The sequence below is a fragment of the Protopterus annectens genome, chromosome 3.part1, assembly GCF_019279795.1.
Source record: "Protopterus annectens isolate FY-2018-M chromosome 3.part1, PAN1.0, whole genome shotgun sequence".
Taxonomy (NCBI): domain Eukaryota; kingdom Metazoa; phylum Chordata; order Ceratodontiformes; family Protopteridae; genus Protopterus; species Protopterus annectens.
Window position 1 is genome coordinate 479,663,810 of NC_056732.1, and position 17,194 is coordinate 479,681,003.

At 40.9% G+C, this 17,194-nt stretch overlaps 1 protein-coding gene across 2 annotated transcripts in view; it reads left to right on the forward strand.

Moving 5' to 3' along the window:
* Nucleotides 1–17,194, forward strand: part of COL14A1 (collagen type XIV alpha 1 chain) — a gene marked incomplete at its 3' end in the record, with an annotated part of 1,869,522 nt that overhangs the window by 865,666 nt on the left and 986,662 nt on the right. For both annotated transcript variants that reach the window (XM_044066920.1, XM_044066919.1), the window contains 2 exon segments: nucleotides 6,391–6,465; nucleotides 6,894–7,033. In XM_044066920.1, the coding sequence (XP_043922855.1) occupies nucleotides 6,391–6,465; nucleotides 6,894–7,033 (215 nt within the window).

Below are 17,194 nucleotides of genomic sequence, written 5' to 3' on the forward strand. Positions count from 1 at the left end.
CCATTACAGAGGGGAACATAGAGACAAACAACACAAGACCAGCAAAGAGAGGACAGAGACAAGGAGTGTAATACCATTACAGAGGGGAACATAGAGACAAACAACACAAGACCAGCAAAGAGAGAGGACAGAGACAAGGAGTGTAATACCATTACAGAGGGGAACATAGAGACAAACAACACAAGACCAGCAAAGAGAGAGGACAGAGACAAGGAGTGTAATACCATTACAGAGGGAACATAGAGACAAACAACACAAGACCAGCAAAGAGAGAGGACAGAGACAAGGAGTGTAATACCATTACAGAGGGGAACATAGAGACAAACAACACAAGACCAGCAAAGAGAGAGGACAGAGACAAGGAGTGTAATACCATTACAGAGGGAACATAGAGACAAACAACACAAGACCAGCAAAGAGAGAGGACAGAGACAAGGAGTGTAATACCATTACAGAGGGAACATAGAGACAAACAACACAAGACCAGCAAAGAGAGAGGACAGAGACAAGGAGTGTAATACCATTACAGAGGGGAACATAGAGACAAACAACACAAGACCAGCAAAGAGAGAGGACAGAGACAAGGAGTGTAATACCATTACAGAGGGAACATAGAGACAAACAACACAAGACCAGCAAAGAGAGAGGACAGAGACAAGGAGTGTAATACCATTACAGAGGGGAACATAGAGACAAACAACACAAGACCAGCAAAGAGAGAGGACAGAGACAAGGAGTGTAATACCATTACAGAGGGAACATAGAGACAAACAACACAAGACCAGCAAAGAGAGAGGACAGAGACAAGGAGTGTAATACCATTACAGAGGGAACATAGAGACAAACAACACAAGACCAGCAAAGAGAGAGGACAGAGACAAGGAGTGTAATACCATTACAGAGGGAACATAGAGACAAACAACACAAGACCAGCAAAGAGAGAGGACAGAGACAAGGAGTGTAATACCATTACAGAGGGAACATAGAGACAAACAACACAAGACCAGCAAAGAGAGAGGACAGAGACAAGGAGTGTAATACCATTACAGAGGGAACATAGAGACAAACAACACAAGACCAGCAAAGAGAGAGGACAGAGACAAGGAGTGTAATACCATTACAGAGGGGAACATAGAGACAAACAACACAAGACCAGCAAAGAGAGAGGACAGAGACAAGGAGTGTAATACCATTACAGAGGGGAACATAGAGACAAACAACACAAGACCAGCAAAGAGAGAGGACAGAGACAAGGAGTGTAATACCATTACAGAGGGGAACATAGAGACAAACAACACAAGACCAGCAAAGAGAGAGGACAGAGACAAGGAGTGTAGACTCCAGGGAAATTACATACGTAGAGACACACCACCTGTACTTAGATAGGCAGGTACAATGTTGTAGGCCACACCTGTAAATGTAAATTAGCATATATTGAGAAGGGCAGAAAGAGAGATAGAGAGACAGATAGACACTTAGGGAATGAGGAAAGAGTCAGACCCATAAGATGGTACAAGTTAGCCCCTTCAGTCTGTCTCCTGCGCAGAAACTGATAATGAACCATTATAATCAAGCACAAAAGGACTATAACAAGCTAATAACAATGAAATGTTCTTCTGCCATAAACAAACTTTTCAACAGAAGAAAAAAAAAGTAAAATTCCACGATTGGAGGAACTCCCTGGTCAGCCTCAGTAAGAAGCTGAGATCCCTCATAAAATCCTCCAAAGCTAGTTATGAAAACAAAATCGCCACTGATTCTAAAGACGACCACAAAGCATTCTATAGCTATGTCAAGAATCTCAATGGCAGCACTCAGATCTGCTCTGAGTTATAGCACAATAACACTAAATATACAGAACCAACTGATATTGCCAACATCCTGGCAGATAGGTTCAGTGCTAACTTTACCCCCCTCTCACCCCTAAAGGGCCCATCTTTATACAGGAAGAATGTAAAGTTCCTGTAATCATGGCTGCACAGGTAAAAACCTCACTCTCCAAAGCCAAGAACACAGCATCCATGGAACCTGACAACATCCCAGGCTGTCTTCTACATGAACTAAAGAATGAACTGGCAGCCCACCTAAGTACCATGTTCAATCATAGCCTCACCTCAAGCTTTGTGCCCATTGAATGGTGCACCATGACTCTTATCCCACTCCATAAAGGGGGGGGGGCCACAACAGACCCTGGGAACTACCACCCCATTAGCCTGACGAGCCTGGTCTGCAAGGCCATGGAACATATCATCATGGAACTCATAAACAAAGACATTGGAGATCTCCAAACTCTGGACCCCACACAGTTCGGGTTTGTAAAAGGCAGATCATGACTCCTAAACCTGATAGACTTCTTTGAAGTTGTCACCAAAGCCATAGATGAGGGTAAGGTAGTTCACACAGCCTATATAGAGGTCGCCAAGGCGTTCAACACCATCCCCCACTCTGGAATTATAGATAAACTCACTAAACTATGTATAAATCCCTATGTCACAAGATGGGTTGCCAACTGGCTTTCTGACAGATCCCACACTGTGAAAGTAGCAGACTCCAAATACGACTTCAGACCAGTGACAAGTGGAATACCACAGGGTTCAGTCCTGGGTCCTCTCCTGTTTGGTATCTACTTCTCTGAAGTACAGGCTAACACAGAAGGTCTTTGGCTAACTAAATTCGCAGATGATTGCAAACTAGGAGCCGTAATCGAAACTCCTAATGATGTGGACATTCTACAAAAGGGCTTCATTGAGACAGATGCCTGGTGTCAAAGCCATGGTCTCAAGCTCAGTGCCAAAAAGTGCATTGTCATCCCCTTTGGTAAAAACTCTGTACCCATGAACTACCACATAGGCGGTAGTCTACTTAACACCAAAAGTGTGATAAGAGACCTTGGGACACAGGTGGACAGTAGTCTCTCCTTTGATAATCACATCGCCACAGAGATCAGGAAATCCTTCTACATGGCACACCTCATCACAAAAGGTTTCTCATCCAGAAAAAAGAGGTAATTGTTCCCCTCTACTCATCACTCATTAGACCCATTATAGAGTACAATGCCCCTTTTGGTATGTACCTCACAAGACATGTACAACAACTGGAAAGGCCGCAAAAATACCTCACAAAGAGGATTACTGGCCTCAAACAGATGCCTTACGCAGACCATCTCAAAAAAACCTCCAGCTTTACTTCGTCGCATATCGCCTACTCAGAGGTGATCTCTGCCTAACATACAAAGCTATGTCAAACCCAGAGCTATTGGACATGCTCCATGTAAAGAAATCCCAATCCCTCTGAGCTACTCACTCTAGGAACCTAAACCTTGTCACCACAATAAACAGAACATGCTGGAGGGATAGATTTCTGTCCCAGAGACTTCCCATACTCTGGAACAGACTACTTATCTATGTCAAACAGAGCTCCTCATTAGCACTCTTCATGAAAAATCTTGATGATTGGATGGGTAATAGGAAATTCACCTCGGGGATCACTTCTGTGGTTCTGCTTGACAGGGGCACAGGAACATAATTTTCTTGGGTGGCGAAAGCCAGGGTACCTTTTTGGCTAGGCTTATATAGGCCCTAGGGCCGATAGCCTAGTACCTACCTATGAACCTAAATATCTCTATTCCAAGGAGAAACCTATTGCACATAGGAGATCCTGGTGCTGCATCTTCAGTATGTGACCAAGATGTTGGGGTAGAACAGTCATCATGAAGTCAGAGTTAATAGAGTTCTGCAACCATGACTTCGTACCTCCAAGCCCAGGGTCAATGCAGCAGCACAGGAAAGAAGAAATGTGTTGGAGGTTGGCATAAGGTGTTTTCCTTACAGTCAAAAGGTACAGGGTTTGATTCTTACCTGAAAAGGTCCTTTGAGTTGGGAGGTTGGCCTAATAGTTGTTTGCCTTACAAACCCAAGGTGCAGAGTTTGATTCTCATGGGGTAATTGGCTAGGCTTAAAATGACCCACAAGAGTAGTTAGCCTAGTACAAATCTATGAACCTATGAACTAGACAGCATGCACATGAGGTCTGCTTCCACCTATGATGACCCATGCAGGGTTGTCCAGAATTCCCTGAAAGTGGTGCTAGAAGAGGAGGTGGAATGCCTTTTTGTATCTATTGACACAGATTGTCACACTGACTGAATGAAACTCCAGCTGTCAGGGAAGCATGAGAACAAAGAGACCATGCATGACTTTTGTCCAGAGCTGTTTTCACTGAGTTTCCTATACAGACTGCCTATAACACTGCCTCACCAGTTTGCACAACACTCATGAAACCCCCCGTGACATCAAATCATCTGATATGCTGATCATAATCATTTAGTTCAGCTGACGATTGATATGTATGCATGGTGGGCAACCAGAGGATGCTGCCAGTCCAAAACAGGTTATAGCACCCTCATCAAAATGGTCCTGTGGATGGCAATAATTGAGTCCTGTTTCATAGTAACAAAATGTTAAGAAGGTTGTAATTAATGGTGTGCAGAATTTCCCCACAGCTAGTCATCACAACTGTCATTTTTTCATCACCCAAAAATTTGTGGAGGCAAATTCAAAAGAAGAGTTTTACATTGATGTACAGGTCTAGCTAGAGTTCCACACACACACACACACACACACACACACACACACACACACACACACACACACACACACACACATAGTTTGAAACATTTATGTCATTATTGTCCTAGTTGTGCAGGTTTAAGGTATGGCTTGCATTTACACTGATGCCTTGTACTACTGCAAGCATTGGTACTGGCCCATTTGGTGGGACATGCAGGGCTAATGTGACTGGTTTATTGTCATCTAGAGCTACACTACAAGGCATCTTACAAAATCTGCAGACTTTCTTCAAAAGTAACAAATATTTCAAAAGTATTTAATTCTGATAATAGAGTGCCCAGCTGAGGGTTTCAGTAATACAAAGAAAAATCAAAAAACATATCAAGCAGAGATGTGTTTCCCTATATCATACTTTAACAGTAAGCCTAGATATTTCTCCATCAGCTCTAGAAACAAGACGTGTTATCTGAAGGCATCACATGCAATAAGTTAACGCAAATGACAAAGCAAGAAGCAAAAAGGCACACCCTGAAGCAATTACCTTACAGACGGGTTGCAGGAAAAATCTAGCCAAAGATTTTACACAAGGAAAAAAATAGATTCATCATCATTACAAGGTATTATGGAAATTATACAGAATTTTCATGAACATTAGCAACATTTTCTGAGCTCAGCAGCTCAGGCAATGTACAACAAAATAATATCACCAAACAAAAACAGAATTACAAGGCATAGACATATGCTTTACGGTACTGCAGTTTGTAAGTCTGAATATGCACTTCTAATCACTGTATTTCAAATCTCAGAATTTGCATGTGTGGACAGAATATACCAGAACTATTACTGTCTTCCTTTACTGATGCCCAGCACTTGTTCTCTGTGGTCATCATGTATTACCTTTTTCATTTACTCTGCTGGGTTCTGCTGCTTGTCCTTATGTCTCACTCTCTGTGTACTAAGAAAGTATGTTACTGTCTGTGAATCAGTATACATGGGTTTAACTGCTTATTTATTTATTTCTATTTCTAATGGTTATTTATTACTTTTAGTCAATCTAAATCTGCCTTAATGGTAGCACTGTTTCAATAAATGCTTTCAACTTTTTCTTTTAATCTTCCAGTATTATGGCTTTAATTTAAAAATATTTGGGTGATAATCCATATGTCTTTCTCTGTGTTTTCTCTGTCTTTTTTATAGTGCTTCATTTGTACTTAATGTGATTTGTCATCCCAGTCTGAAATGCTCATTCCTCAAATTAATTATTTGATATATGAACATAGTTAATTCAGTACACATTGACATTTATAGTAAAATTTTAATACTCTGAAGGATAAATAATTTATTCACTTACGATGCCTGTCTATTACTCCTGTTATGGTATTTCTTACTTGAAGAAGGCAAAAAAGTTATTAGTCTTGAGTAAGTTTATTTTCCCCTGCATTAGACACATAGATTAAATGTTTAATATGTACCTTACCACTTTGTGTGGAGGCATGGGTATCACACATTTATTTCCATATAGTTAGTGAAATAAATTGTTTATTAATAGCAGATCTATAATTATATGACTGCAAAGTCAGATGAAGTTAATAACATTTTATTACTTTTTCACTTAGAGTCCTGTCTCATGACTAAATAAAACCAGACTTAAGAAAACTCAGTCTTGCTGGCACTCACATTTATAGAGCTGGCAAACTGGTATATATTATTTTCAATAAGTAAAGAACTGGAGTAATAGAATTCTAATGAAAAGAATTAAAACTTCTTAGAAACAGCAAAGTCAATTTATGCTATGTCTTCCTTTCATTCTGTTTCTTTTTAGTAATGGTTCCAACACAGCCACCAACAACCCCTCCTACAACACCATTCCCATCAACAATTCCTCCTGCTAAAGAAGGTATGTGATCATTAATGGTTTCATTTTTAAAAGTTGCATCTTTCTAATTCTCAGTTTGGCTCAGAGAAGAACAGCATCTTCTGTGAAAGGCCTAAAGCTATCTATTAATAAATGTCATACTTGATATGCAAGAGTCCATACATTCATTATAGGAATGTTTGAGATCCTGGTACAAAAATAAATAAATAAATACTGAAGATGAATTCAAAGAAAGCACAGTACATGTAAACTTCAAATGCAAAACAATGTAGGAAATGCATATTTTATTATCATGTTACTGGTCTTCAGCAGGTAAAATCCATTTAGAAAACAAGCGGTGAAGTGTATCCATCCCTGGTGTTTGGTCCACATTATATTCTTAACTAGTTTCTATTAGTGGACATTGAAACCTGCAGCCCCTACTGATATTATTGTTTCATATCTTATAGTATGCAAAGCTGCCAAGGCAGACCTTGTTTTCCTGGTGGATGGATCGTGGAGTATAGGTGATGACAACTTTCACAAAGTCATCCGTTTTCTGTATAGCACAGTGGGAGCTCTAGACAAAATAGGTCCAGATGGAACTCAAGTAAGTTAAGACAATGAATAAAATTTAAAAAGGAACTGTTGTCTCTTTTTCTATTAAACAAAAGTAATTGCATTGCACATATCTTGGATGATATGATTTATAGATAAGCTGCAAAATGTAATTGAAGCTTGGGTACCACTGTTTTTCCAAATGGCTTTTTAACTGGTCTGATTTAAAGACATTATCTCACATTCTCCTTCAGATCTTAAATACATAATTTCTTTCTGAAATTACTTTACTGAGATATATTTTGTGAACATCTTTCATCTGTATTTTAAAAGTATGCCTTCTCTTATCAGAAAAATACTGACATTGCTGTTATTTTTAAAATTTAAAATTTCATTTCATTTGTTTATTTTGATGTGGCTAAATTAAGAAGGCCGTGTCTATTATATAATTCATAGCCAGCTATTAATGTGGGCAACTATAACCTGATGATAAGAAGCAGTATAGAGTACTATACTTACAGGGTTGATTGGAACATTTACTAACACTGTGGTGGTGGTGCTGCGGTAGCGTTGTTGCCTCACAGTAAGACGTTGTCCTGTTTGATTCTCAGCTAGAACATCTTCTGTGTGGAGACATGCGTGAATGGGCATAGCTTTGTTGAATGTTGTGCGTCAGGGCCAACAACTCGGCACGTAAAAATATGCTGCCAATCATTAGCGGACATGAGTTCCGCTGTGGCGACCCCTAAAAGCTGAAAGACACAACAACATTGGAACATTTACTAATTTTTCCATTTGTTTTTATTAATGGAGAAATCTGACTGTGCATGCCTCATTTTCATAAGAGGCCCAGGTGAAAAAACCTGCAGAGATGTTTCCGTATCAAGTACAGTATTTTTTCATATAATATAATCATGAACATTAATTAAATACACTTTCAGTCAAAACAAAACTGACTGTTGTACTGCTGTTTGAATGCAAATTACAAGAAGAACCAACTTACCAAGCACAAATTGGTGAAGCTAAAACTCCTCAGTCCCTGTTTTCCCTAGCAGTGTGCATCAACAGAGATTCCTTTCTTTTGGAATATTTTCCATGTACTGTACTTCTATGATAATAGAAGTAGTGTATACAAGTTCTCAGGGTATGAGCAGCTAGTTCCCACCATGAGGGGGTGCATGAAGGCTTAGCCCCTCACCCCGGAAAAATGCTTACAGTTAATTTTTCATCAAGTAGTTTTCCTGATCACTTGGTTTCAGGTAGTTGGTTCTTGCCAAACTGTAACGCAACAAGTCTTAGAGGGAGCTACAGCATTACACACTGTTGGAAACTCCTGGTGTTCTAGCTGGTGTGATTCTTAAACAATCTGGAAATATATCGCTGATTGATAAGTACATTTTTTGGCATTTTAACCTTTCCGAGTTCTGCATTGATTTAATTTTGTCTGACTGAATTGTTTTATATATTTTCTGGCATTGTTTCTGTTTCTCATCTGTCCTGAAACTGCTTACCCCCTATTTCTGAGGTGGAGTTTATAAAACTGGTCTAACAGCTTTTGTGTTATCTGATTGCTTCAAGGCTTGCGGATTTAAAAATAGTTTCTGTTTGTAAATTCTTGCATACACTGTTGGAAACTCCTGGTGTTCTAGCTGGTATGATTCTCAAAGAATCTGGAAATATATTGCTGATTGATAAGTATATTTCTTGGCATTTTAACCTTTCAGAGTTCTGCATTGTCTTAATTTTGCCTGACAAAATTGTTTTATATTTTTTCTGGCATTGTTTTGTTTCTCATCTGTCCTGCTGATTTAAAAATTGTTTCTGTTTGTAAATTCTTGCATACACTGTTGGAAACTCCTGGTGTTCTAGCTGGTGTGATTCTCAAAGAATCTGGAAATATATTGCTGATTGATAAGTATATTTCTTGGCATTTTAACCTTTCAGAGTTCTGCATTGTATTAATTTTGCCTGACTGAATTGTTTTATATATTTTCTGGCATTGTTTTGTTTCTCATCTGTCCTGAAAGTGCCCCCCCCCACCCTATTCTTGTGGTGTTCTTATAGTTGGCGGCTTTGCAGTTGCCCGCCCCTGCTGTAAATTTGATCTGGGATACCCCTCCCAGTCTGTTATTCACTCTACTTAATACAGAGAGAACTTTTGAGAAGGCCAACCCACTTAGGTTCTAAACCTCTGCTTCTTCTTCCTCTCTCCTTGCACTTTACTTTAAATAAAAAAAATGCACTTTATTTTGTTTTTGCCTCTTCTTAAAAGCACTCAATTGAATTTATTCTGCTGCATTTATAACTGCTTGGTAGTAGCTGGTTAAATTGTAACTGTTATTCTAAGCCTTTCGGTTTAAGCACTTGGAGTTCAGACCAGTTGTTTTACATTAAGCAGGTTTGTGGTCTGCACTGTTGTGGCAGGACAGGTAGCTTACATCCTTCTAAATTGGGAATTTCTGATTGAAGGCTCTGTGTCCGTTAGTCTAAAAGTGTATTAGTTCTGGTTTAAGCACTTGGGCTTCAGGCCAGTTATTTTACATTAAGAAGGTGTGGTCTGCACCCTTGTGGGAGGAGAGGTTAGATTCCGCCCTTCTGAGCTGGGAATTTCTGGTTAAAGGATTGTTGTGCCTGCTTATTTTAACTGTTTCCTTCTGAAATTTGGTGCACCTTGTTTGCTGTAGCATAAACTAGATTTAGGCATGCTGAATCTAGCTTTGTTTGTTTAATTTGAGCACTAATCCAGGCCATCTTTTTTGGAGAAGGTTCCCTTGCACCCTAGTGGCAGGTGTGTACAGTTAGAACTTGTCTGATTGAAGACTGCTGGACCAGGGCTCAGTTTTGAGCTTTTTAACTGGTTAATTGGGTAATTTGTTTAAATCAGTTTGCTCATTTGCTACTGTTATATTAAAACAAAAATACACTTTATACATTGCCGCTTAGCTTGGGTTAAACTGTTCCTGGCGCCATAAAGTCTGCTTTTCAAATTTTCCCTTAGAACTAGCAAGTGTTTTAATTTTAGCACTCAAATCTGTTTCTTTGAGCTCAGCACTTGTTCAGAACTCGTTGTAAGCACTAAATAAGCTACAAATTACTACAGCACTCAACTTTCCTCACTTGTCTAGAGGAAAACAGTTTTTAGTACTTGATAAATAAGCACCTATCCAGGCATGTCTAAGAGTCAGCTCCCAGTGTTTTCTCCTGTCTACCTGAAGAATCTGGGCATGCATCTTGGGGCAATGCAGCAACTGTCTCATGTACAAAGACAACCATATTCTCCTACCGCCCAACACTACAACCTGTGAGAGATGCACTTATATAGCCAAACTGGAAGCAAAGCTCTCTTCACCCAAGACTGGACTAGACAGTCAAGAGGAGAAGGTAAACACTTGCACCACACCATACTCATCACATAGTCCCTCAAAACCTACACCACCAAAAAAAACACATAGCAACACAAAACACACACCTACATTCACGGAGGCTCTCAATAAAAATCTGCTCAAGCAACAGAGACCTCCAAAGCAGAAACGCATGCAGCCTCCACCCCCCAGCACAACCCAAATGACACATAGCCCACAAACTCAGTGTGCCACTCAACCACAGCCCATAAGGCATAACAACGTACCCAACAGTCTAGTCATAGGTGACTATATAGTCAGGCACACTGATGTTCCACTCACCAGGCTAAACAAGGAGAAAGTTACTCTCGGCTGCCTGTCAGGTGCCAGGATCTGCCACATAATGCATGCACTCAGGTCACTCCACAACAAGTACAAATATGACTTTGTCATTGTCCATGTTGGTGTGAATGACCTGAGACGTATCTCCCTGGACTATATGAAAAGAGACATGGAGGAGCTCTCCTATCTTGTAGCCCAGGCAGATATGACCCTAGCCCTGAGTAGCATCCTGCCATCACCCAGAATGATGCCACAGTACAAGGACAAAATGATTGACTTCAACAATTGGCTAAGCTTCTGGTGTCATTCCAAGGGGATACAGTATCTGTCTGCCTGGGACGACATGATCAACAGACCACAATGCTTTGCCAGAGATGGCCTGCACCTGTCGCCCTTGGGATTCCGGATACTGGCTAAAGCTCTTGCCACCCCTATAGTGCCTTTTTTAGGCAAGGTTCAAATGACAAATTCACCACCATAACAGGTACAAGCAAGCAAAATCTGAGGGTAATGCTGCTTAATGCTAGAAGTCTAAACCTCAAAATGCATTCACTCGAGACACTCCTTAAAATGGAGAACATCAACGTCTGTGCAGTGACAGAGACCTGGTTCAAGGCACCAGAGAGCACCCCAGCATTACCAGGCTATAATTCATACCAAACCTTTTGGCCACATATCCTGGACCGAAACACTAAAGGTGGAGGCGTGTCCATATTCATTAAGGATATCCACACCTCCAGGCTAGTTGCTCAGCATAATGCATCCAAGATTATCCAAGTGCAACTAACTCTGGGCAAGAACGCAATCCAAATTGTAACTTGCTACAGATCCCCCACCATGCCCCAGGATTCTCACTCCTCATTTCTTGATACACTGGAAAATATTAGGGTACAACCCAACACTCTAATAATGGGCGATTTCAACTACCCCACTATTAACTGGGAAAACTACTCATGTACCAACTCTTTTGCTCAACGTTTTCTGGAATTCATAAATTCCAATGCCTTGGATCAACTTATCCACACCCCCACCAGGGGCAGCAATATCCTAGACCTGGTCATTACCAACATGGGTGACCGGTGTTCCACACCAGAGGTCAATTGGCTTGTGGTCGTATCTGACCAACAAGGAATCAGCCTAGACATCCACATCCCGCCCCATCCCCCATTAGGGAAACCACCATAAAAAAATTCTCCAAGGCCAAATTCACTCTTCTTAAGACAGAAGTGGCAAACTTCACAACGCCCATGCAGATGGACAATAGAGGTATGACTGCTGAATCCTACACAAACACACTTTATAAGCACTTATACAAGTGCATGGATCAATCTATCCCTAACAGAACCAAGATGCTATCCTCCAAAACAAAGGAAGCCAATCTAGTGGTCCCCTGCCATAAACAAACTCTACAACAGAAAAAAGAAACTGTTGCAAAAAAGAGTAAAATCCCATGACTGGAAGAACTCCCTGGTCAGCTTCAGTAAGAAGCTGAGAACCCTCATAAAATCCTCCAAAGCTAGTTATGAAAACAAAATTGCCACTGATTCTAATGACAACCACAAAGCATTCTATAGCTATGTCAAGAATCTCAATGGCAACACTCAGATCTGCTCCGAGTTAGAGCACAATGGCACTAAATAAACAGAACCAATTGATATTGCCAACATCCTGGCAGATAGGTTTAGTGCTAACTTTACCCCACCCCCACCCTCTAAAGGGCCTATCTCTATATTGGAAAAAAGCAAAGTTCCTATAATAATGGCTGCATCGGTAAAAACCACACTCTCCAAAACCAAGAACACGACATCCATGGGACCTGACAACATCCCAGGCTGGGTTCTACATGAACTACAGAATGAACTGGCACCCCACCTAAGCACCATGTTCAATCATAGCCTCACCTCAGTCTTTTTGCCCACTGAATGGCAAACAGCGACAGGCAGCCACCACGGACCCCGGGAACTACCGCCCCATTAGCCTAACAAGCCTGCTCTACAAGGCCATGACATGTATCATCAAGCAACTTATAAACAAAGACATTGGTAATCTGCAAACTCTGGACCCCACCCAGTTCAGGTTTGTAAAAGGCAGATCATGTCTCCTAAACCTGATTGACTTCTTTGAAGCAGTCACCAAAGCCATAGACGAGGGTAAGGTGGTTCACACAGCCTATCTAGATCTCGCCAAGGCTTTTGACACCATCCCCCACAATGGAATTATAGATAAACTCACTAAACTAGGTATAAATCTCTATGTCACAAGATGGGTTGCCAACTGGCTCATTGACAGAACCCCCACTGTGAATGTAGCAGACTCCAAATCCCACTACAGACCAGTGACAAGTGGAGTACCACAGGGTTCAGTCCTGGGTCCTCTCCTGTTTGCTATCTACTTTACTGAAGTACAGGCTAACACAGAAGGTCTTTGGCTAATGAAGTTCGCAGATGACTGCAAACTAGGAGCCATAATTGAAACTCCTTACGATGTAGACATCCTACAAAAGGGCCTCACTGAGACAGATGCCTGGTGTCAAAGCCATGGCCTCAAATTCAATTCCAAAAAGTGCACTGTCATCCCCTTTGATATAAAACTCTGTACCCATGAGCTACCACATAGGTGGTAGTCTACTTAACACCAAAAGTGTAATAAGAGACCTTGGGACACAGGTGCACAGTAGTCTCTCCTTTGATAATCACATCACCACAGTAGTCAGGAAATTCTTCTAAGTGGCACACCTCATCACAAAAGGTTTCTCATCCAGGAAAAAAGAGGTCATTGTTTCCCTGTACTCAACACTCAGACCCATTATAGAGTACAACGCCCCTTTTGGTATGTACCTCACAAGAAATCTGCAACAACTGCAAAGGCAGCAGAAATACCTCACAAAGAGGATTACTGGCCTCAAACAGATGCCCTATGCAGACCGTCTCAAAAAACTCCAGCTTTACTCCATCGCATATCGCCTACTCAGAGGCGATCTCTGCCTAACATACAAAGCTAAATCAAACCCAGAGCTGTTGGACATGCTCCACTTAAAGAAATCCCAATCCCTCCGAGCTACATGCTGTTGGGACCTAAACCTTGTCACCACAATAAACAGAACATGCTGGAGGGATAGATTCCTGTCCCAGAGACTTCCCATACTCTGGAACAAACTACCTATCAAAATTCACCCCAGGGATCACCTCTGTGGCTCTGCTCGACAGGGTCACAGGAAAATAATTTTCTTTGGCGGCGAAAGCCAGGGTACCTTTTTGGCTAGGCTTGTATAGGCCCTAGGACTGATAGCCTAGTACTTACCTATGAACCTATACATTTTTGTTTATGACAGTAATGTAGACAGCAGCACTAATAATTTTTACCATTGTGTGCAGCCTTAATATGATATAAAGGCTTTTGTTAGGGCAACAAATGAAGAAATAGTAAATAAAGACAAGTAAAATAATACTAGGCCAAATAATTCAGTAGCTAGATAAAGAAAGTAACATTATTGTGGAACAGCTTGATAATTAATTAAGGATTTGGCTGGAAGCTAGTTACAGACATCTGCATACAATGCAGTGTTAGCAGTAGGAGTGCTTACAGAGAATAGAAATAAACAAGGGATAGTAAACTTGGGATAAAATGGAATGCGGAAGCATCATGTAATTAACATTATGAGAACAGTTAGAGATACATTATTTACATACAGTCCACCGATGACAGCTTGAAAGAGAGAAGTTCAGTTAGTAGGAATCAAGGAGTCATTTACTACTCAAGGAACAGGGAACGTGTAGTAGGAAGGAATGTAACTGCTAGTAGGTGAAGATACAGATGTCAGGGAACAAGAGTATGTGGTGGAACACTCCAAGGTAGATGTGAAGAAGTTAGCAGAGGAGAGGTGGAGAGCATGAAGAGAGGGAGTTATCGTTTATGAGAGAAATAAGTTAGTGGCAGTTATGTAATACCTGTATTATATCTGAAAATCCTGTTTGAGAGAATGCATTTTATTTTTTAAAGCATTAGTCTTTGAGATTTGCCTGATTTCACTGGAGAGTTTATTCCAGAGATTTACTACTGAAGCTAAAAACAGGAAGTTATTGCAATTGTTTCCTTATTTGGAAACTATGATTAATTGTGTGACTCAAATCAGAGTTATTGTTGTGTCTTTCGGCTTTTCCCGGTGAGGGGTCGCCACAGCGGAACTCTGCTCCACTAATGATTGGCAGTAGATTTTTACGTGCCGAGTTGCCAGCCCTGACGCACAACCTTCAACGAAGGTACGCCCATTCACGCATGTCTCCACACAGAAGATGCTCTAGCTGAGAATCGAACAGAACAACGTCTTACTGTGAGGCGACAACGCTACCGCGGCACCACCACCGCAGTCTACTCAAATCAGAGTTGATGACCTGGAATTTTGATTCTGGAGCAGGGTGTCTAGCAGGGATGAAGGAATTTAATGAATTCCTGGTTAGAGACCAGCAGAATGACCAGGTTTTAGATATTGTATTTTTCTTAAAGTACTTATATGGTGTAGCCCATTATCTTTCGCTTCATTGAAGTGCAGTAGGGAGAATTACCCTTTCCAAGAAAGCTCATACATTATCCTGAAGGTGCGTGACTCTGGAGTAGGTTATATTAAATACTAAGTAGCTGTAGGAATTCATTCCCTGCATGTGGGTGAGGGTTGCACCCATTGCACACAGGAATATAGACTGATTTGTTTCACATTTTTGCAGAAATGCTGTTGCACTCATATGTGACTTACAGAAGGCTAATACAAATCATGTAATCTGCTGGTGAAAGTGGCTGCAGATATAACACTTCTGTTGTAGGTTTGCTGCAGCCTGGATAGTTGAATATCAGGTACATCAGTAAAGATGATACTAGCACAGAGGAGATTAGGAACTAGGTACTACTGGGTCTGCCAGAATGACCTTTGTTCTGTGTAACAGCCCTAATTTTTTTTTAGCGTTTTTACTAAATGTTTCTGTGCCACTCATATAGCAAACACTGAGCTATGGACATTATTTCCTTATATATCTCCCCTGGCAATAATATCACTACCCTTGAAAATATCCTTCACTGGGCCTCAACTGAAATAAAATATGAAACCTATATTCTTGGTGATGTCAATATTGGCTGGAATAAAATTAACACACCATCCCCTTCCCTAACTATTAACCTTTATAACTTCTCTCAAGTAATCCATTCAGCAACCCATCTTAACAAAAACCACCCCCCAGGGACCATTATAGATTGGATTCTAGTCTCCCATCCAAACAAAATCATTCTCTCTGGCACTATCCCTGACACCTTCAGTGACATCTCCCTGCCTTCATTCATCTATCAACTAGCTCCATCCAACACCAACACCATTACATCCAAACTCATAACCTTAGCAACTTCAACCCCTCAACTTTTTCCAACATTTTTAAACAAATTAACTGGCAAATCCTAAACACTCTTCCACTTGACAACGCTGTAGAGCATTTCAACTCTATCTTCCTAAATACTCTTAACTCCTTAGCCCCTCTAAGAAACAAACGAACCAAAGCCACCTCTGCTCCTTGGCTGACTAAAGAAACTAAACAAATTATGCGCCACAGGGACAAAGCTTGGAAGCTTTATTAGAAAAACAAACTGCCTTCTACCTTGCTCCAATACACCCAACTCTGCAATCAAGTAAAAAACTTATCACTATGAACAAAAAAAAACTACTATAATAAACTTCAGTCCAACAACAATAAGAATCCAAAACAATTCTGGAAATCAGTCAACTCTCTTCTCCATCCTGGATCAAGGAATAATCCCTGCCCTGACCCTAGTCTAACTGATAGTGAGTTGAGTTCCCGCTTCAACACCTTCTTTACTGAATCCATAGCTAAACTAACCAAAACATTCCCAAAAAATAACCCAACCAACCCCCTGTCCAGAGCACCCAACAACCCTAATAACTGTCCCCTTAATTTCCAGCTCAAACCTGTTTCCACCACCTTTATAAAAAAACTTTTATCCAAACTCAAGCCTTGCTCTAATGCCCCTGACAACATACCCTCCTCCTTCCTCAAATGCGCTGCCGAAGGTATTGCTCTCCCAATTAGTATCCTGATCAACAGATCCATCATTGAGTCATACGTACCCAAACTCTGGCATTCAGCCTACATTCTACCTCTTCACAAAGGAGGTAAAAACACTATTTCTAACTTCCACCCCATTGCCCTACTCTCTCCAATATCTAAAATACTTGAAAAATGTGTCCACCTCCAACTCTTGCCCTACCTAACTCAGAATCACCTTCTAACACCCACCCAGCACAGCATCCATCCTGGTCACAGCACCATAACAGCCTTACTATCCTTCCTAGAAACTGTCAATCAAGCCCGAGATTCTGGACTTATTGTATCCACAGTACTGCTAGATCTATCTAAAGCCTTCGACACCATCTCCCATACACACCTTCTCTCTCATCTCGCCAATCTTAATCTCTCCCCTAATACTCATTCCTGGTTCTCCACTTACCTATCCAACAGATCTCAAGCTGTCAG